Source organism: Triplophysa rosa, linkage group LG7, assembly GCF_024868665.1.
Source record: "Triplophysa rosa linkage group LG7, Trosa_1v2, whole genome shotgun sequence".
NCBI classification, from domain to species: Eukaryota; Metazoa; Chordata; class Actinopteri; order Cypriniformes; family Nemacheilidae; genus Triplophysa; species Triplophysa rosa.
The window spans coordinates 2,976,187-2,998,977 of NC_079896.1; the positions used below are offsets into that span (position 1 = coordinate 2,976,187).

Here is a 22,791-nt window from a genome sequence, read left to right on the forward strand (position 1 = left end):
CATTACATAAAGAGAATAATGCAATGAACACTGACCTGCTGATGGACATCAGTAAAGTCATCTAACGCCTGCTGGACGGCTAGCAATTCTGTGTGAAACGCACGCGCAAACAAGAAAAAGCCAAGTTAATAAAATTCTATTCCACATTAAATATGATGTTTAAGGACAAATATGGTTAAAAGCTGCAATCCTTCATTTTTTTAACGAAACTATTGAGCAAGTAAAAAATAAAAAATACAATTCACACCAATAAACTTTAAATAAAGATTTGTGCTGTCGGATACAATTTTGCTGGTTGTAACAGTTTGACGTTGTTTGACGTCATTTGACTTGACCCAAAAAGAAAAGTACATCAAGTGACGACCCATTTAGTTTCAAACAGAGATGGTGATTTTATTATGGCGAGGCAAAATTTTATTAAATACATACCAAACAAAGTGAAAAATGCTCTATGAGACAATTATTTTTACAGTTTGTATACTAAGATGCTAATATACATCTTATGAAACATTTAAAATAATAATAATATTACGGTGTATTCTATGTTTATTCTATGTATTTCGTATTTTTCCTGTTTTCTATTATTCCCAGTTTCGCCAGTTTTTCCTATTTTCTCTGTTCAGTTTTGCAACAATGCAAGACTGTAAAAAGCTCTATAGAAAAACATCGGATTTCTGTCAAAAATGTGTGAATCAATTATACACTATTGTGTCGTTTCATGTAACTTTCTTTGTATTATTGCCTGATGCTTTAGGGAATTGGCCATGTTGTTTCTACAGTAGCCCTAAACGGACAAACAGCTCTACAGAACGCGTTTCATAAATACGTTATCTCCTTCTGCAAATAAAGAGCAAACGTGAGTCCTGCGAGAGTGCTTCAAAAAAGAGGGGCGAGCGGTGGAGTGAGCCGTTGGTTGAAATTCGCAACCTCACCACTAGATGTCGCTAAAATCGCCACATTGCTCCTTCAAATTGGCTGCGCACAGTTCTTACCGAGTGTTGTCTCTCTGTTTTGGGACGGGGTTCAGACTGCTGTCGATGGGGACCTACAGGCAAACATCAAAGTATGAGCACAGTTACGACTACACGCACACACTATAGAATTTGTGCACTAAAGCCAAAATCCTACCTATTTTGTTTATTTACATTTATGCATTTGGCCGACGCTTTTATCCAAAGCGACTTACATTGCATTATATTACACATTTGTATCAGAGTACGTGCAATCCCTGGGATCAAACCCATGACCTTGGCGTTGCTAGCGCCACGCTCATACCACTGAGCTACAGGAAATATATAGGTAAATACAAGCTTTACAAGCGTGTACAAGACGAAAAGTGATTCATGTCTTTGCCCTTTATTCAATACTGTGAAAATGTAAAATACGTTGTATGTTTGTTTGTTTGTTTGTTGTGTGGTTGTGTTGGGAATGTAAACTGAAGCTTAGATTTGAGGGCCTTGAGTAAAGCGTACCGAGTCAAGACCTGGAGACAAAAACAAGAGGATCAATAAAATATTCATAACCTGATAGAACTGTGGTCTGTGTTTTATTTCCTATGAGCTTTTCGATCTTCTATGTTTTTCTTTTTTCTATTCACATCTTTTAATATTAAAACCAATATTTTCTGATGCACTGTAGTTTTCCTTTCTGTTTCTCCTCATATTTGATGGCTTAATTGAACCCAAGGGGGCATTAAGAAGAGAAGGTATCGTACAAATATCTCGTTTGATCACGTATGTGTTTTAGACTTTGGATGTGAAATATCTCACCATGTGAGCTGCTCTGGTTTGTAGGAGCGGAGCTGTCCTCCAGCCACACAGCGCTGTACGGAAATGAATCTCGCTTATGCGGCGTCCCGGCCGACGACAGGCTCTCCTGCACACCAGAAGCACCAAAAACATTCAGCATGCAAATGACAGAACCCGTCCGTCAGCGTGTTCTCTTCAAGCAATCACATGCAAATTCCAAAACCGATTACGTGCTCGTGTTCTTTGATGGCTGTTGGTATGTGCGCTCATTGAAAGAAACACAATGCGACGTATCAATAGAGAAGGAGTAATTGTGCTTTTGTTTTGATCGCTGATTGGATGATGACTCATAGGTGGGCGTGGTCTCACCGGTCCGGTGTCGTACTCTTCCGCCGCTTCAAGTTGGTGCTCGTTCTCCTCCACCACGCTGGTGAAGCTGCTGGCGTTGGACGAGGAGCGAGAGAGGTCCTGAGACTCGGGGATGGAAGGAGCTCGGCAGCACAGTGCAGAACTACAAAACAAGTGGTCATCGGAAAACCGCTTGTAACAATCCAGAACTCTAAAAGAAACAGCGATAGTAAAGAAATGTCTGTGCGTGTACCCGAACTTGGTGGTGGGCATCTCGGGTGAGCTGTGATTGGAGGAGGTGTCTAATCGGAGTTCTTGAGTGAAGCTGCAGTCAGATCTCTGTGGAATGGGAGACACCTCTCTGCTGCTGGGACAGAACAACACGCTTTACACGCAATGAGAAAACACGTGTGCTTCTCCCGCATTCACGTTTCTGGTCCTACCTTCTCTCCTGAACCTCCTGTATGTTCTCGATCCCAATCGCGCTGCTCCTCCTGGAGGTGAACGGGCCAGATTTCTTCCGGGTTGGGCTTTTTCCAGGAATGATCAAAGACTGCGGAGAAATCACAATGTCAACAGTAGTGCGTGCGGGATGTTGGCAGTATAGGGAAAAACTCCTGAACACAAAAAGTTGTTTTTATGCAGTGCTTGGTAGTTAAAGTGTTAGTTTACCGAAAAAGAAAAACCTGTCACATTTTATGTGGAACACAAAAGAAGATATTTTGAGAAATGTGACCCTGGACAACAAAACCAGTCTTATTACTAGTCTCGAAATTGCAATTTTTACATAATCTGAAAGCTGAATAAATAAACTTTCTATAGATATATGAGTTGTTAGAATAGGACAATATCTGGCTGAGATACAACCGTTTAAAACTCAGGAATCTGAGAGCACAAAAAAATCAAAATATTGAGAAAATTGCCTTTGAAGTTGTTAATCAGGGGTACTGTGGCAGACCATCCACTCACAAAAATAAAGTTTTGATATATTTAAGGTAGGAAATTTACAAAATATCTTCATGGAACATGATCTTTACTTAATATCCTAATGATTTTTGGCATAAAAGAAAAATCAATAATTTTGACCCACACAATGTATTTTTGTCTTTTACTAAAAATGTTCCCGTGCTACTTAAGACTGGTTTTGTGATCCAGGGTCACAAATGGCTCGGTGGTTTTGTGTCCGTACAATGGATGTCAATGGGGTTCAGTGTTGTTTGTTTACCTACATTCTTCAAAATATCTTCTGTGTTCTGCAGAAGATAAACGTCACACAGGTTTGACATGACATGAAGGTACGATGACCTTGACACGATGACAGCGTTTTCATTTTTGCTTGAACTGTCCCTTCAGGCATGTTTTAAATCTCATTTAAATGTACGATGCATGTACTTTGTATACTGAAAACTCAGCAAACAAACACTCCCACAGTCCTGTTCGGTACCCGTACATGTGAATATGGATTTTGTGAGTCACGCGGTTATTAAAGTTATATCACACAAGCGAATGTGTTGTGATTGATACCAAAATGACTATGACTTCAGTTTTGTTCTGTTTCTCTCTATACAGTTGAACAGCAATGACAATGGAAAGTGATTTTGATCTGACGATGACTTAAAGGCATTAAAGGAACCACTCCTGAATATCTGAATGATTTAGTACAACGTGTTATGCTGTATAACAAAAACGACTTTTACCTGCAAGCAAAAAATAATGTTGTAAAGGGAGGCGCTCGCTAACACAAATGTGTCCCTGCCAAGGCAAATGGGACACAAAACACTCCAACTCCACCCATAGGAACGTCTTGGCTGTGACCGTCACTCGAGCATAACATGATTCATTCAAGGTCAACTTTTCTATTTCCTTATACATAACTTTTAGCGCTTGAGATTGATTGCTTTGCAACAATGCACATAATGAAATGCGCAACATTATATTGAAATGAAAATCGAATTAAACTGAGTAATTAACAATGCCTTTAAAAAAATTCTCAATGTTTCTTTTAAAGCACTAAACTGACGTCTTTTAGGTCTCTTGAAGCTGAAAATTCAGAGAGGCAAAACACATCCCTGTTGAAAAAACCAGCATATGCTGGTTAGGTAGGTTTTGAAGCATGATAGATGGTTTGTGCTCGTTCAAGCTGGTCATGTGGTGGTTTAAGCTGGTCCTGAGCTGGTTTAAACTGGTCATGTGGTGGTTTAAGATGGTCCTGAGCTGGTTAAAACTGGTCCTGAGCTGGTTTAAACTGGTCATGTGGTGGTTTCAAACGGGTCCTGAGCTGGTTTAAACTGGTCATGTGGTAGTTTAAACGGGTCCTGAGCTGGTTAAAACTGGTCATGTGGTGGTTTAAACGGGTCCTGAGCTGGTTAAAACTGGTCATGTGGTGGTTTAAGCTGGTCCTGAGCTGGTTTAAGATTGTGATGTGGTGGTTTAAGCTGGTCCTGAGCTGGTTTAAGATGGTCATGTGGTGGTTTAAGCTGGTCCTGAGCTGGTTTAAGATGGTCATGTGGTGGTTTAAGCTGGTCATGTGGTGGTTTAAGCTGGTCCTGAGCTGGTTTAAGATGGTCCTGTGGTGGTTTAAGCTGGTCCTGAGCTGGTTTAAGATGGTCATGTGCTGGTTTAAGCTGGTCCTGAGCTGGTTTAAGATGGTCCTGAGCTGGTTTAAGCTGGTCATGTGGTGGTTTAAGATGGTCATGTGCTGGTTTAAGATGGTCCTGAGCTGGTTTAAGATGGTCCTGAGCTGGTTTAAGATGGTCCTGAGCTGGGACTATCTTAAACCAGCACATGACCATCTTAAAACAGCACAAACCAGCTACCCTGCTTCAAAACCTACCTAACCAGCACATGCTGTTTTTTTCAACAGGGATGCAAATGTCTCAATTTGCTCTACATTTGACCTAATATTGGTTCAAGAAAAGAAATGGAGATCTCTTGTTTCTTTATTGCTCAGACATTAATTTTCCATTCCTCAGGAGATTTGATAGAGTTCCCAGCTGCGTTTCATTTAGGTTTCAACGTCAGACAATTTTTCAAAAACGAAGAGTTTGGAGGTGTAAAAAGAATGTAGATTGTACATTTGATTGTACATTCGATGTACAACGTAGAGGTAAAATAATCTGGATTTGGGTCGATTTGATGAGAAACGCTTGAGTTCATATTGAGATCTTCAATAATATTGACGTTTGATTGCAGACTCTGGAGACGTTTGTGAGGTTTCTGCCTCTTTTTCTCTGGAAAATTTCTGAGATTGCTCTCCATTTATCTAGGAGAATTAATTGAGATAATACAAAGATCTGACGTGCGATTTTTCTTTCTGTTGCATTGTGTTGCCAGATTAAAAGAGGACAGAGAGTCACGTGCGCAGAGCCCCATCTGTTCTACTGACCACCATCCAAACACATCACGTGAACGCATTACAGATCCGTTTCTCTCTTTAAATGATGAAGATCCGACATGGCAAGAGAAGACCCGATCCAGAACCAGCCTGAACCTCACAGATGTGCCACCCTGACACATGTACCGAAGGGTCAAAGGCGTTCAGAGGGCGATGTGTGCACCAGCTGCGGCTCTGCCGGCTCAGGGCAGAGAGTTTGGTGTAAACTAAAGATGGCACACGAGGTTTTCAGGCATCTTGTGGCAGATTGCGTTTTCAGACTCTGGCAGACTGCGCATTTATTTTTTATCAAGTTGTGTCTTGGTAACAATTTAAGATCTGTTAACAGCTGGAAGGCTGCGGTTACTCACAATGCCGGCTGTTTTGGGGGTTTCTGGAGGGTTGTGTGTAAAACTCCCGCTGTGGCTTGTGGAGACAGTGTGTGGCTTCTTGTTACTGAGGCCCATCGCATCCATCGACTGACTTCTACTGCGGATCACGCGCTGGAAAAAGGACATGATGCATTAGAGATGTAAGATGCATTACTACAATGCAACTCTAGGGGGCACTCTGAGACTGCGGCTTTAATAGAGCGCAAGAGCGCATTAGGACATGGAAGACACATGTGTTGTAAATATCATACTTGTACACTTTAGTTTGATTTTCAATACCATGCTTTAAGTATTCAGTGTGCATGGAAGTTTTCTCTAGCTGGATTACAAACTCTGCATTTCACACTTTATGACATACGATATCCCACAATGCAGTCTACTTAAGGTATGGTTATTATAGTTAACTAAAAGTTAACTTTTAACACATACAGTATCTGTTAAATAAAACCAAATAAGATATTAAATAAGTCTAAATATTATTTGAAAGACTAAGTAAAAATGAGAAATATTGCCTTGAGCAATAAAGTGAAATAAATTTAAATTGAGGCACTAAAATGATTAAATAGTGAGTAAAAAAACTAAACTTAAACTAAAACAGAATAAAAATATATATATATAAAAATTTCAAAAATAATAAAATGACAAAAACATATAAAATATTGGTAAAATAAATAAATTAATGTAAATTAAAAGATAAATAAAATTAAATGAACACTAAAACTAAAAATATAAAAAGAAAAGCTATTTTAATATAAGAATACAACTACTATAAAAAACTGATTTTAAAAATTAAACTACATCTAAAAAATTATTCATGAATCTAAGGCTTCAAGATAGAAATTTTCTAAATGATTATAATATCGCAAAAAGTTTTGTAAAGTTAAAGTTTTAGGTTGATGCAAATAGCAGAGAATCTTGTAAGACAGAGATGTAAAATGTTTTAATGAACAAAATACAAATATTTTAAGTAGTAAATAATTAAATAAATACAAATTTATTTAATTTTGATTTACAAGTATCACATAAACTAACTAAAACTACACTGAAATTTATAGCAAATTTGAAAGTAATATTATAATAAAAACGAATGTAAAAATGCAAAACTATCCATTTTTTTTCCAGCTGGATGGTATAAAAGATTCAAATAGACTACCTTAAAAGTTTCGAAGAATCCTCCTCCGCCTCCTCCTCCATTCTCCAGTTTATCATCATCTCCACACAGACCCATCATAGACTGACTGTTAACATGAAGCTCCTCATATAAAGTCTCCATAAGAGCAGAACGGGTTCTCTCCTGGAGGACAAATAACGGTTTTTAATGTACAATCCACGAATGTGCGCCGTCAACCCAAATGTAAAGAGCATCCGAACCAGTTCTGTACCTCCAACTTGGCAAACTTTTCAGCTTTGTAGCAGGAATATTCAGCATTGATCAGTTTGGTCAAGAGGAACTCGTGAAACTCAGGAGTCTGGACAAAACACAATGAAATGTGATTTTAACCCCATTTAGCCTGTGATTAAAAAGAATAGCTTTATGTTGAAACGGTGTACCTTTCTAAAGATGGCAGGCTCTGGGAGAGTTGGTCCAAAGAAAGGCACATCATCTCTCGCTGTCACAGACACCTTTTAAAAACAAGAGAAAACGCATAATAAATATTATAAAAACAAAAGTCCCAGGAACTCGAGACTAAACGGACTCATACTGGGAGAGTTTCCAAAGTGAATAATCAACACTTAAGTTTTTGATGGATTCAAATAATCCACATGATCCACATAATCTACATTTTATCCCACATGAAAATATACTGTAGTATACTTTAGGGTTTAAACTGTACACTTATTAATGGTATACTATATTATATTTGATATAATATAATATATATTTACTAAATATCTATAATATTAGCTATAGTGAGTGGATAAACCTTGGTAAATACCTTAGTAAACTTTAATATTTACTATAGTTAGCTCTAAAAATGAATAAAATGAAATAGAAAATATTTATAAATAATAAAATGACAAAAACATTAAACATTGCTAAAAATAAAGAATCAACCAAATTTATTTTAATTAAAATAAATTCAATAAATTCAATTTATAAGATCAAATGTGATAATTTACAGAAGAAACTAAACTAAATTATTAATAAATCTATGGCTTAAAGATATACAGATGTTTTATTAATTATTTGTATATTGCTAAAAGTTATGTACAGTTATGTATCAAGTTTTAGGTTGATGCAAATAGCAGAGAATCTCTTAAAAGAGAGATGTTTTTCCTTAAGAGAATTCAGTTTTCAAATAAATAAATATCATTTAAATCAAATAGTTTAGTAAACTTTAATATTTACTATAGTAAGTTCTTAAAATACTATAGCATCTAGATTTTTTTTATTATACAAGTTTACAATAGTAAATACTAAGGAATTTCATGTACCACGGTCTTAATCTTGTACCTTATACAGGACATTATCCGTGCAGGCGTTCTCCACTTGAACCACCACGTAAGCGTGCAGAAAGTTGGACGCGATCATATCTGGTACAAACGGTGTGTTTTCCTCTTGAAAAACTATAGCCACGATGTCATTTCCTATGTGCCTTTTCCGCTGGAGCTGAAAAGAAATCACAGGACATTAGCATTGGGAAGTAACATGAGGAACACTAAGCAATTTCAGAAACATGAACTGAAAAATGAAACGTTGGTGTCAAACATATTTCATCAGTTTGTGGTGTGCATTAAAAGCATTAAGTTTAATCCTCCTTAACCCTCATCCGACGTGCTCCTGACAGCTTAGAATGGAAAATCACGATTTTATCGTGATATGTATGAAATTAAAAAATGCTTTTGATCAAATGCTTCTCTTATTTATCATATTTTGTGTTTTAAAAATGTTAAATATGCATCACCAATATGTTGGAGTGTCACCAGGTTATTTGGCGTTAAATTATATCAATAATTATATTTCAGAATATCCTAATATTGCCACAACATAAAAGATATTACAATTTATGTGTTTTAATACACCAACATTATCAAAGCCATGAAACACAAAGCAATAATTACATTTAAACCTAATTTTACAATAACGCACAATGACAATTTTATCTCCCGTAAACCTTTCTCTGACTTGCTTTCTGCGCTTTAACACATGCACTTCACAGCTTGCTCATGAATATGTATTAGACAGTGAAACCTCAAATAATTGAGGATGATATTGTAGGTCACGGTCGGCCCTGTGGGCTCTTGGCAGACGTCTTGCCCAATTTTAGATAGAAGATACAAATCATTTAAAGACAAAAAAACAAAGTCTGTCCGGTGTCCATTCGCATAAGAATACACACTAGCGCTCATATCACGAAGAATAACTATTAAATATCAGCAGGTGATGAGTCTGGAGCCATATGTTAGTCCTGGTATTCATGGGCAGCATTCTGAGAGGCTGAAACCCTGAGGTGATGTTTTCTATCAGAGCGATGTGAAACACGGATGGCAACAGATGGCTTTTCAGGATCGGTGTTTTTTGCACCGTGTTGTGTGGGATGCTTGCTCATTAACAGAACATACAGTTGGTCAGTGCATGTCACACCGGCCAGCAATCTCTAGGGGTGACCAACTGGTCATGTTTTTAGAAATGACATTACATGCAACATAAAACAACATTACAATTTACAGCACATGATGTAATGGGTTCGTCCAACGAATGTACGAAACAAAAATACAAACATAAGAATGTTGAGATGTTGCATGCAAAATGTGACGAAGCAAAATACTAAACTGCAGAAGAGGTTTTACCTGCTGAGGATCTCCTTCCGTGTACGGCAGTTTAGTGGACACGTGGAACATGATCTCTATGTTGTGGAAGTTGCAGTAGACCGATTCGGTTCCCGTTTGGCCGTGTGTCACATCCAGACCACCACGAAAACTGCCGAATGAAAGAAGAGTGAATGCAAAAATGTACAGTTTTGTCACGAAACATGATTTAGCCGTGTCCCTGACCCCACATTTCAATTCAACGTCATTTCAAATGTATTTCTATAGCAGCTTAAGAAATAAAAACGTTATAGCTCTATAATAAAATGATATATCTTAATATATGGTCACCTATACTGGATGCAAAAGTGGGACTACCATATCAAGCACATTCGGTTGTTTTAGGATCAACATGTCTGTAGATCTAGAAATACAGTAAATCCTTCATGTGTTATTTACTGTAAGAGCGGCATACCCTTTGAAGTCATGAAGTTCAATCTTCTCTCCTAAGAACTCTAAAAACTCAACAAAGGCCGGACTTTCCTCACTGTTCTCAAATAATTCCTCCTCTGTAGACTATGGAAGAGGAAAATTTTTTACAAATTATATTTTTGAAATATAAACACACACACACACACACACACACACACAAAATAATAAAAATATTTACTGTTTTAGTATACAATATACAGTATATATATGTGAGTACATTTGCAAAAACAGATAAATCACACTGAAAATGTTGATTATGTGCCTTAGTAGATTTTATGAAAAGAAATGATTAAAATATACTTATTATGTTCCTGTTTTTAACAAAAAATTGAGTTAAAATAACGTAAAAATCTTGGGAATAAAATCTACTAATTTTGGTTGTTAAGATTTTAATCGTTTTGTTCGAGTAATTTTAATTGAACAAATTATTAAAGTAAATTATTATGTCAAAGCCATTTAAATTGGTCAAATTAAGTTTACTTATTTATTTTGTGTTGAGACTACATGAATCATTTTTGTACACATGTTTTTGATATTTTGACAAAAACTAAATTTATATAACAAGTAAAATTTACTTTATTCTGGTTAGTAAGTTGTACTTGAATTATAGCAGCAAATTTTACTTAAAAAAATGTTCGTGCAAATTGTGATGAGGATTTTATTAAGTCAATTCTACAAGTTATTTTTTTTAAATAATGATTTTCAAAAATCATGTTTTTTATTGTGTATGTTTATTTTTTTGTTACTATTACTTAATCAAATTAACCCAACTGTAGTTTGATTGATATTACTTGGAATGCACAATAAAAAAACATGTTTTTCTGTCTTTGCAAATAAACTCTTTCAATTCAATTCAATTCAATTTTATTTATATAGCGCTTTTCACAATGTGCATTGTTCCAAAGCAGCTTTACAGGAGCAAATAAGAAAAACACAGAAAGGTAAAACACAGCACAGTGCATGGTGTTTATAGACCAAGCACGATCATTATAATAAATAATATCTAATAAATAAATGAATAAATGAATAAATAAATAAATGAAACTCTTCATATATATATATATTCATGTAGACATTATATATAGCAGAAGCATGGGATACGTGAGGGCATGACATCTGACCTGGGCAAATTTCTGGTAAACGACTCCAAACTTGAAATTGTTACTGATGACATGCTCATCAAAGGTCACGATGAGTCTAGACGCCTTGAAGAAAAATGCTAATTTGGGTCAAGATGAAAAGTCATTTTGAATCAACTGTTCTTGAAATTACAGCTTACCTTTGGGTATAAGACGGGGTAAAATCTGTCCACATTCACCTCTTCACAGATAAGCTTAGAACATAAACAAAAAACAGTGATGTAAAATTTCACAAATATTTTGATTATTCAATTATTTAATCTATAAAATACATAGAGCTGTAAATTCTACGTGTAAATATATGCAAATCAGTAAAAAAAGTGACCTGATATTAATATAAAAATTCAAAGCCTGTCATGCAACCTAACATTTTTTAATAATAACCCCAATAATGACTTTCTGCTACAAACATGTACACTGATGTCTTACCTTTGCCATCTGGATCACATTGGGGAACTCGGTCAGACATGAAATGGGTATCACATCATGGTGGGTTTTAAACTTTGACCTAGAATAAAAAGACATCGGAGGACATTAGAATCACAGAATGCTTGTTGTTATGCCGGACACATTGCAAGAGCTGTGTAAAAACCATCTGGAGGGCATCAAAGACGCAACCTGATTACATCATCACAAACTGTGCAGAACTTCTGCTCGCTACATGAAAACACTAAACTCAACTGAGCCTACGTGTGTGTGTGTGTGTGTGTGTGTGTGTGTGTGTGTGTGCGTGTGTGTGTGTGTGTGTGTGTGTGTGTGTGTGTGTGTGCGTGCGTGTGCATCATTGCATCATTGATGTGATTGCACGTGCACATGTAACTCCTCAAGAGGTTTAAAAATCTCTTCATAAAACAAAGGCTTTTTATATCAACCTCACTATGGCACTTATTCTCTATCCTATCATTAAAGGTCTTTAAGACTTTAGATCATAAAGAATAGATGTGCCATGGTGTTTCTACTGCATATTTTGAACACTTTGAAAGTGAAAAAGAAATGGATATGTGTGGTTAAGGTTAGACGTGTTTGTTTCTTAAAGATTCAAGATTCTGGCAAACAGGGTTGTGCACCATTCAGAATTTAATCTAGAAAGTATGAAATGTGGTTTAAAGTATAATCTCAAGGATGCTTTGAAAATATTGTATTTTAAAGGAATCGTTCGCCAAAAAAATCTGTCATCATTTGTGACCCTGGACAACAAACCAGTCTTGAAAAATTGAGATTTACATCATCTGAAAGCTGAATAAATAAGGATCAGACAATATTTGGCCGAGATACAAAAATCATTAAACTGAGAAAATCACCTTTAATGTTGTCCAAATGAAGTCCTTAGCATAGCTTATTACTCACAAAAATGAAGTTTTGATATATTCACGGTAGGAAATTGACTAAATATCTTCATGGAACATGATCTTTACTTAATATCCCAATGATATTTGGTTTAAAAGAAAAATCTAGGTTTTTCACCCATACATTTTTTTGGCTATTGCTACAAAACTTCCTGTGTTTTGTGGTCCAGGGTCACATTTATTTACCATCATCATCACCTGTACATGACTCGTTGGGGGCCGAAAGAAAGTTATACGGGTGTGAAATGACAATTAGGATGAATAACCATGAAAGAATTTTCAATTTTGGCTGAAGCTTTCTTTTAAAAACAACACACAAAAGGATGCAATCGAATGTAAGCTGTTTCAATATCACATTTCTCGTCAAATACTTCCCAAATGAAATGATCTGAGCTATGCCATCCACATTCATTTTAAAGCTTTACCCGTACATCAACAGTTGTCTTATTTGTGTCTACTACAGTTTCTCCAACGTATTTTAAGAAGAGCATCTAAGACAAAATCCGAGCCTCAAATGAAACATAATTCAGATTGAAAGGGCAACGTCTTGTGTTCGTGTGTAAAGCGGTACCTGAGCAACAGTCGAAGATGCTCCTGGTCTCCAATCACATCATATTTGACAGAGAAGACCAGGTGGCCCAAGACGCTGTCCACCGAGTAATAATTGAAGTGCTCCTGTGGAAAGATGTACACTATAATCATACTATAACTCTAAAAAAAGACTAAAACGTGCCGTGAGATGAGAGATGACAAGTGTACGACTGCAACAAAATATACACAGTAAGCTTCCTAACATAAAGCTCACACGGACTTTAGCGCAGTGGTTCTCAAACTGGGGGCCGTGGCCTCTTGGGGGACCCCAAGATGGTTCCAGGAGGGCCACAGATTTTGTGGCATTTTAGAAATATAGATATTTATCATACATTTTGTGCAATCAAACATCAGAAAAACAACACCACCAACCAAAATAATTGATGTTTTAGCATTGTTTAACTGAATATTTTCTTGGTTTAATTAAAATTTTAAGTTTAAGATTATAAGTCTTTATTTGGGGGGCCGCAAAGCAATGCACTCTACACAAAGGGGGCCTTACAACAAACAAGTTTGAGAACCACTGCTTTAGCGGATACGTATGTTATATACATGACTTTTTTATAGTGCTTCTCGGACAGATGTGTACACTTGATCTTTGTATGAAAGAGCTAAACGAATACTCTTTCTCTTATTATATTTTGCATAAACACGAATTACAGTAAGCTATTGCTTTAATAGAAAATCTGATCTTTAAAGCGTTTTTCACCTTTCCCAAAAAGTCCTTCCTGTAGATCTTGGCTATGCTGTTTGTCTCCAGTGTACACTGCGATGTAGGACACGGGGGCGGTTCTTCCGGAGCAGAGGAGGAGCCTAAATCGTGATTGGTCCCCTCAATCCAGTAACCACCAAATTGGGGCAGCAGAATCAGCGGTAAAGGCCCGGTTCGTCCCAACACCTGCCGACCCACCAAACCAAAATCAAAACACTTCTCCAAACAAACCTTGTTTCAATATAGAAAACCAAACGTGCTTGTAACCTCATGGACGCTGGGATAGGGGATGTAGTCTTCTTCCGTCTGTAAAGAAATGCAGATCGATTAGATGTTGACATGTGAACCTTTCTGTGTAGTCACATTAAGCTACAGATGAAGAAAACAAATAAGAAGAAATGAAACTCATAATGCCAAGGAAACCCCCTGAACTGTATACAATATTAATATTAATAAACCCGTAGCATGTGGTACAGATCACATGACCGGGTGTTCTGTGTGGAGAGATGTGACCTTAGAGGGACACTTCACCCAAAAACGAAAAGTCTGTCATCATTTACTCGCCTTCGAGTTGTTCCAAATCTGTAAACATTTCTTTGTTCTGGTGAACACAGAAAAATATAGTTGGAAGAATGCTTATAACCAGACAGATTTTGCCCCCCATTGACTCCCATAGTAGGAAAAAAAACAATGGTAGTCAAAAGTGCCCCAGAGCTGTTTGCTGTCCTACATTCTTCAAAATATCTTCTTTTGTGTTCAACAGAACAAAACAAATGATAAAGTAATTTTTCCTACTATGGGAGTCAATGGGGGTCGAGATCTTTTTGGTTATAAGCATTATTCCAACTATATTTCTCCATGTTCATCAGAACAAAGACATTTATACACATTTGTAACAACTCGAAGGTGAGTAAACGATGACAGAATTTTCATTTTTGGGTGAAGTATCCCTTTAAAGGCTTTTAACTGAACAGTTACACACATCTTCACATTACAATGAATATACACTTAATGGACACGTGTATTTTTGAGACCTTGAATCAACAAAAAAAATATTTTGAGTGTGTATAGGATGTGTTTGGGAATATTTAAGTGTGTAATGGTACGTTTATAAACACTATACACATTTAATATGCGTGAGTATATTTGAGACTTTTTCAACTTTCTTATGTTTGTGTCCTTAAATTTTGCCTCTATTAATACATTTACTGTACAGCTGCTTTGCAACAATACAAAATTGTGAAAAGAGCTAGGGAAATAAATTTGGTCATGCGTCTGAACACTGTACATACACTTACTTTGAGAGGGGGTGGGAGGATGCATCTCTGTTCATCCATTCTACAACTCTGTTATAGAACATGTATTTCAGAACATCAGGAAAATCATCAACAGTATAACAAACACATCATTTTTTGCTTAATCAAAGGTGAAGTGTGTCACTTTTTAACATTAAAATATGCAATGCCGATTTGCAATGTCAAAGCAACCGAAGGTCATTCATTTTCAATGTTTTCTGGTAAAAATATGACAAAGTTGAGCAGAGTTCGAACAATATGAGTGAAGTTCACTGTCTGTTACTGTTCAAGCAAACGTCTACTGGCAATAGTAGATGCTTCGAAGCCACTTACAGGGCTGGGATGCTTTTAGATGCCGAGTTTCATTTGAGCCAATAACATGAGTGGACGGCGGTGCAGAAATTCAAACCAAATCCAAAACACAATTATAGTCTCAGAAATTCAAAACAGAATACGTGTTAAATAAGAAATAAAATAAGGAGTGAAATGACAGCTTTTAAGAGTATTAGTTATAGATTTCAAATGATTAATCTAGAATGAGCGAGGGACGGAGAGTGAGTAAATAAGACGCAGAATAAGACAGGGAACGTGTCACCTTACTGCAGGTTCACAAAGTTCAAAGGTCAAAAGGTCACATGAAAAAATGATGTCATTCGGCAGGAACAAACACAAAGACTAATATGAAAAAACAATCTCACCTGAATTCGCTCTATCATTGCAAATATATCTGATGTCTGAGAATCGGGGGAATAGAGAGAGAGAGAGATGATATCAGATTTGAAATGGCGTATGACACCTGGGTGTCGTCCAAGCATCTGCCGCTGAGACGAATGGCAGCGCTAACAAAGTTTCCTCCAGGTAATCTACACCTGCTTACATCTGACAGCGTGCGAAACAGACTGAACCTTTTCTCTCTTAATGAATGTGTCGCTTCAGTAATGGAGAAGGTGCCTTTCGCCTACGTTCCAAAAATCAATAGCCGTCAGATTCAGATGTCCTTCCTCTCTCCCGACGTTCATCTCAACTGAACGTGAGCGGTGTGAAACAGCGCCATTAACCGCGGGGACGGAGCAGCTGTGAAGAATGTGACCTGTCTGCTTACAGCTGCGATGTCATATTGATGAACCCACGGTACAGAATAAGCCAAAGTGGAATAAAAACGCAACACGAACTAAAGGGGACGGTTTTCTGAATTCTAAAGCAACGAGTCTGGTGAATTACAACATCTCCAGTTTCAAATACAACAAACATTATTAAAAACAAGAACTAGAAACCAAAAGCATCTTTATAACTGCCGATAGGCAGAATTATCAAACACACGCGTTTGTTTTTATATCACTGTGGATTAAAAACGTATATCTCTTCGCTTTGTCAAAATATTTTTTTGGCATTTTTTTTATTTTAACTAAGACATTTTGTGCCTGTCCATTGGACATCTGAATTCTGACATGCTGCAATACTTCCCATATTCATTCAGGACAAAGTAGTAAAAGTTTCCAAACATCTTCCTCTAATCGTTTCCCAACTTAAACATCCTATATTGCCGTTACATCACAATGTTAAACGGTACGTACTGTACTGTGACGGATCTTACACGAGCACAAATGACTCCTATGAGATGACAGAAATGCACAATGTAAATCTATCATCATCTTTTCATTTTGCTATAAATAATAGAATAAACGATAGAATATATGCTTATGAAAAACTCGCTCCAGCATTAAATACATTGAGTCTTACAAAGCTATCAAGAAAATCCGCATTTATATTTGTCTCCAAATCTGTACTCATTTTTGCACGTTGAGATCATTTCGACGCAATTCATCACATCTCTATTCTCATTATCGTTACGTAAAACAAACTTCCACTCCAAATAAAATCATGACATCATATTCTAACTGCAAAGTATTTGTACATGACAACAGCATTTGTCTATCAACTCACCAGATTTTTCATTATAATGACAGCATGAATCATTCACAATCAGTGAATGACAATCATCATCCAAAATCACGCGAAACATTTGAACACATCACACATACTGTATATTTATATATATATACATTCTATTCAAGCACTTACGCACTTGTGAGTTTCTCACACAAACTACTTTTACTCTCATCCAGCATCTTTCTGTGTACTCACATCGCTGTGCCTCCGGCGCTGGCGCATAGCAACGAGGGCTGGACTGCGTAACCGGAACGAGCTTTTAGCCATGATGAAGTCGCAAATAAATCAACTTAAACCTTGGAGATACAACTCTGACCCGCTCGCCTGTCGGTCTTTCTGTTTCTCTCTCTCGTATGTTCTGCTGGTGAGAAACGCAGCGGGGAGGGCAAGAAAAATCCCGTAGCTTCCTCAATCTCTCACAACTTCCCCAAACGTAAACAGTAATGAAGGAGAATACTGGTAACTGACACATGTTCTGTAGCTGTCAATGTGTGTGCAGTTTGTGTGTTTGGTGATGTCACTGTAAGCGTGTTAAACCCAGTGATGGTTAAATCCAAAAAATGTTTTACTCGTCCTCATGTCATTCCAAACCCGTTTGACTTTCTTTCTTCTGCGGAAGAGAAAAGAAGATATTTTGAATAACGTTGGTAACCAAACAACATCATCGGCGCCCATTGACTTTCACTGTATGGACACGAAACCACCGAGACATTTCTCGAAATACCTTCCTTTTGTGTTCTGCAGAAGAAAGAAAGGTTTGGAATGACGTGAGGGTGAACGATGTAAGAATTTTCATGTCGGGGTGAACTATCGCTTAAAGAAAGCCAATGCTTTGTGATGCTAGAAGGTTTATGAGAAAACCTCAAAAGAGTTTTGTTTCCTAATATCAAATCACGGTGCAAATCAAACACCTCTGGGTGACCTCAGGAGGTCAGTGCGAGAGAGGAAACAGGCGAGATGTTGTGTTTTATTGCAATGCTTTATACATCTTCCCTACTTCAATTACAAACAAAATGTAGATCCATCAGTTCAACGCTGTCATATTAATCTTAAAAAAACAGAACGACGATGAATAGGATGATGATGTCACAATAATAAAACTACTTTTGTTGTCATGTTATGGTCACAGTTGCACAACTACACAGCGTGGTTAACAGTAATTTCCTCGCAGCCGGGCGTTTGTGAAACCTTAATGTGAAAATGTGATGTATTAATATGACAAAAGAAATCTTTGAACGTGGTGAAAACATCATGAACAAAGCCAAGCAATGATGGGAGGGATTCAAAAGGAATCCGTTTCTTCTTCAATAAAATAGTTTCAGGTTCGACTAATCTGCTAATTATCGCTCTAGGATTCAGGAGAATCTAGTCTGGGATCGTCCTTGTGTTTTCCACGATCGATGCGTTTACACACTCGTGTGGCTGTAAGCCAGGATTTCATTCTCATAAGCCAGGTTTGTCTGTAAGGTCTTGTTCTGGAGAGAGCAATGTTATTGCTCAATAATTTCTCTTTCATAACTCACGAGTCGACAGCTAATAGAATTCTCAGACATTTTTCATTTCTGTATCGACGTATCCCTGACCTTTCTCTTGCAATTTCTGAATAGAATAGCTCATATTGTTAGACTTTGGATGACTTCGGTGTCTTGGTAAATCTGAGCAATTTGTGCCATTGCCGAGATCTCATCTAAAGATTTCTATGAGAAACAATTGAGATCTCATATCTGCTTTTGATTGTTTTAAGGTTCAAATGTGAAGGAGCGTCTCTCTCTCTAATGAAATAATGGTAAACCAACAGCTCACCCTACACAAGGCTTGATATAATAGTATTTTGCATTATTGCGTAGCATGACAAACAAAAGCATAATGCAAAGTCTCTAATACGTAATCATAAGTAAACCCAGAATAAACAAAACAATTTATGCTTTAATTTGTTTAAAATACAACCCCACAAGGGACATGTAGGAACCAAACCCCAAGCATTATGACCCCACTGTGAGACCCCTAAGCTGACTGTGCAAACAGATCTTTGTCATGTCGTACATTATGAGACACTCGGTAAAATACATGGAAGCTTAACTACACATTGAATCGTTCGCAATGCCGTTGGGACGCTCTAATCATTCTAGGACATCCCTAAACACTTCGCCAAATTCCCAAAAGCCTTTGTGCTAATGCCTTTCAGACACGCTCAAAGACATGGATGAGTTCAATTAAAAAACACTCGGGAGGTAAAGCAGGGTGTGGGTGTCCCAGAGGCGAGCTGGGTCTGTCTTTAGCTCATAAAAGTAAGTAAACCCAAAGTCGTATTCAACGACTCATACAAACAACCCAGTTCAAAATAGAAAGTTGCAAAAGCCATTGACAAGGGAAAAAAACATGCAAAAGCTATTGACTATATTGGATCCTTGACATTTCGTATCTGACGATTTTATCCTCAAGATATATTTGATCAGTACGTGTGCCCATGACCTTTACTGGCAAAGAAATGCTTCGCAAACGGAGGTAGAGAAATGTATTAAAATAATGTATTCAAATGTATTAGGTTTTAATATCTGGACCAAATTAGTATTCTGTTACTCAGCAAAAAAACATTTTTTAGTTGAAGTTGGATGTCGGTGCTATAGTTCTGGTGACACACTTCACCCGATGAAGCACGAATTACAAAAACAAAGCAAGAAATCTATGGATCACTAGGAGTGTTGAAAATAAAATATCTAATTAATTATAAATACATAAAGAGAGAAACTTTTTAATTTACAATTTGAATAGACATTAAAGCCGCAATGGGTAACTTTTGTCTCTCTATCGCCATTAAAACATACTGCATGTAAGGTTAATTAACATATTTATCTAAATATAATATTTATCTTACGTACGTATGTTTAAGTTTATGTAAGTAAAATGATGTCAAAATTATATTTCCCATACAACATTTAACAGAGACCGTATTTTTTTATTTACACTGTTAAAAAATGCATAAAAATGTAATTCATAAATGTACTGTATAAAGGAATTTTCATTATTAATTTAATTTATTAAGTTTTACAGTTGTATTTTACATTTTGCACTGCATTACGTAGTACTTTGGCATTAACATAAAATTAACGAAAAATATACTGGCAATACATTACTCAATAACTGATTTGATTTTAACCAAAATATGTTACGGATTGCAGCTTTAACGTGTATAGACCGTTATGCGTTATGTTTCCCAAACTTAACTTCAGTTAGATCTCCGCAAAGAATCTATAACTGTTGAGCAGTTTTTATTTACTTTAATACAATTAATATACAATAACATAATAGTATAAATTAATATTAATATAAAATAAACGGTTATATTATAACTGAACACAGACCGAAAGTTGAGTTTGGGCCAGGCGCATGCGTCCGATGAAACCATCTATACAGTGTAGATTTATTTATAATCTTCCATTATTTTTTAGGGCACTCCTAGTTTTCTATATAGAGTTACATATGAAAAAAAATTGGAAATCGTGTGTGCGCAAACACAAAGCAGATGCTCACTTTGTTTCAGATCATTTTTTATAAGAAAGGGAAAGAAAGAAATCGTTTGATACCACAACGGAATCTGTGATCGTGTTAGAATAAAAGTCTATATATAGTGAAGATAGAAATTAGAATCCATCCCACCTTCACAAGAGTCAGTCCAGGCGACGTTGTAAAAGGTTTGACTAGAATGGGCCGCTCTAACGTGTCAGACATTCGTGGGGCTCTGCCATCTTGTTTCCTGTGGACACAACAAAAATAACACATTAAATAAAAATGTTCTTGATTGAAGGAAATGGTTTAAATGAGCATGTAAGTATCCGTCTGAAGATCAAATTAAAGCCGTAGCTCTGTTTCATTGATCGCTTCAACTGGGAAGGAATTGATGAGTTAGTATTCGATACGAGCCGCTGAAAGCGCCACAGGTGTGTGTGAATGCAGACGGCAAAATAGCGAAACTTGAATGACACGCACCGCATGGGGGAGAAACAAGCCCTGAAGTTTAATTCACCAGCCGCTGGCGTTTCACCACTGGCCTGTAATTTAACTCAAGCCATCAGATCTGTTCAGACACATTATTTTACATCGACCGCTCTCGGTCTCTCGTAGCTTTTAACAGCCGATCCCAAATCAATTCAAACTCGCCATTTGGCTCTACATCTGTTTATGTGCATCCCGGTCTGGACATATACTGTACAAATATCTGTCTGAAAGCATGAATCATTGTAATAGTGTTTAGAGTTTATGATGTTCTCGACTGAGACCAAATGATCTGCATCAAAAATGAACATTTGGTCATTATTTCTCAGTGTTGGGTGCAGAGTTATTATAGTTTTCATTTTAGTTTTATTTCGTTTTTTTTTTTTAATTAGCTTTTATTTTTAGATCTTTAGTTTTTATGTTAATTTTAGTTAAAGTTTTAGCAATTTTGGTATATGCTTTTGTCATTTTATAATTTATTTGTTTATTTTTTATGTTGCTATATAATATTCATTAATTTCTATTTTAGTTTTATTTCAGTTTAATTTTAGTGCTTTAAACTTATTTCAATTTATTTTTGAGGCAACATTTCAATTTTTCCTTTAGTTAAGTTTTTCCCTATAATTTTTAGGTCAATATCTTATTTGATTTCAATGAACAGAGACGTTTTCAAAGTTTTCATTTTAGTAAACTAAAATAACCTTGGTTGGGTGTAACTAGTTACTAAGTAATTAGTTACTGTAATTTAATTACTTTTCCCTTAAAAAGCAAAGTAAGGGATTGCTCTTATTTTTTCTGTAATTGAATTACAGTTACTTCGGATGTAATTGAACTAAATGCTGTGTCATGTATACAATAATGGAATTGACATTAAAATTCAAAGTCTAACTCACATTCTTTCTCACATTTGTAATACTTTAGTCAGTTAATAAGAGTATTAATGAATTATAATGAATTGAGAGTCGTTTTGTGTCTATCCTTGAATCACTTAACTAATCAAGGTTGATATAGGATATAGAAAGTAATTAGTAAAAAGTAATTAAATACTTTTTGGAGAGAGTAATTTGTACAGTAATCTAATTACACTGTTGAATATGTAATTAGTAACTAGTAATTAATTTCTTTTTCTGAGTAACTTAACCCAACACTGTTATTTTTTCTCGCCAGATCACAACAAGAATGATAACTATATAAGCGTTCACACCACCGGATGATAATGTTATGTTTATTGTAAGTTTATTGCATGCGTGAGCCCTTTAAATTAGAATGGATTTTATTGGCTGTGATGTAATGGTTGTTCTGTATTGCTATAGTTGTGGGCTCTGCTAATCTCTTGTATTTTTTATTTAGAACTTTTTATAGTTATCTGTCTTTATGCAGTTTATTGCTATTCAGCTTTAGATCGGCTCCTGTCCATCACACAAAGCTATAAGATGATTTCATAAGATTTATATGTACCCAATCCAGTGGGATAAGAGTCAATAGTTGACAGTGCTTTATGAGATATGTTACGTCACTGAAGTATTTCATTAATTCTTTAGCACCTAAGGTCTCCCGGGCAGACTGACTTCATTAGCCTGAAACCCCCTGAAGACCCCTGACAGTTCTGACAGCGGTACACGCTGTTGATACTTCAGGGCACATAAGCAGAGAGAGAGAGAG

At 36.3% G+C, this 22,791-nt stretch overlaps 1 protein-coding gene across 9 annotated transcripts in view; it reads right to left on the reverse strand.

Annotated features, from left to right (window-relative positions):
* The window catches only part of rap1gapb (RAP1 GTPase activating protein b), a 66,251-nt gene that overhangs the window by 2,049 nt on the left and 41,411 nt on the right, over positions 1 to 22,791 (reverse strand). For 5 of the 9 annotated variants that reach the window (XM_057337220.1, XM_057337226.1, XM_057337227.1 and 2 more), the window contains 21 exons: positions 20,794 to 20,890; positions 15,190 to 15,237; positions 14,159 to 14,197; positions 13,889 to 14,077; positions 13,160 to 13,263; positions 11,672 to 11,750; positions 11,383 to 11,436; positions 11,225 to 11,308; positions 10,087 to 10,187; positions 9,654 to 9,783; positions 8,317 to 8,472; positions 7,413 to 7,484; positions 7,244 to 7,330; positions 7,015 to 7,155; positions 5,841 to 5,972; positions 2,540 to 2,649; positions 2,350 to 2,463; positions 2,118 to 2,259; positions 1,770 to 1,875; positions 993 to 1,045; positions 36 to 88 (listed from right to left, as the gene is read on the reverse strand). In XM_057337220.1, coding sequence (XP_057193203.1) covers positions 80 to 88; positions 993 to 1,045; positions 1,770 to 1,875; positions 2,118 to 2,259; positions 2,350 to 2,463; positions 2,540 to 2,649; positions 5,841 to 5,972; positions 7,015 to 7,155; positions 7,244 to 7,330; positions 7,413 to 7,484; positions 8,317 to 8,472; positions 9,654 to 9,783; positions 10,087 to 10,187; positions 11,225 to 11,308; positions 11,383 to 11,436; positions 11,672 to 11,750; positions 13,160 to 13,263; positions 13,889 to 14,077; positions 14,159 to 14,197; positions 15,190 to 15,237; positions 20,794 to 20,890 — 2,047 coding nt within the window. In that variant the 3' untranslated portion in view covers positions 36 to 79. Of the gene's footprint in view, positions 1 to 35; positions 89 to 992; positions 1,046 to 1,769; positions 1,876 to 2,117; positions 2,260 to 2,349; positions 2,464 to 2,539; positions 2,650 to 5,840; positions 5,973 to 7,014; positions 7,156 to 7,243; positions 7,331 to 7,412; positions 7,485 to 8,316; positions 8,473 to 9,653; positions 9,784 to 10,086; positions 10,188 to 11,224; positions 11,309 to 11,382; positions 11,437 to 11,671; positions 11,751 to 13,159; positions 13,264 to 13,888; positions 14,078 to 14,158; positions 14,198 to 15,189; positions 15,238 to 15,884; positions 16,749 to 17,331; positions 17,835 to 20,793; positions 20,891 to 22,791 lie in introns of those variants that run through there. The other 4 variants (XM_057337228.1, XM_057337224.1, XM_057337221.1 and 1 more) reach the window with 4 other exon arrangements.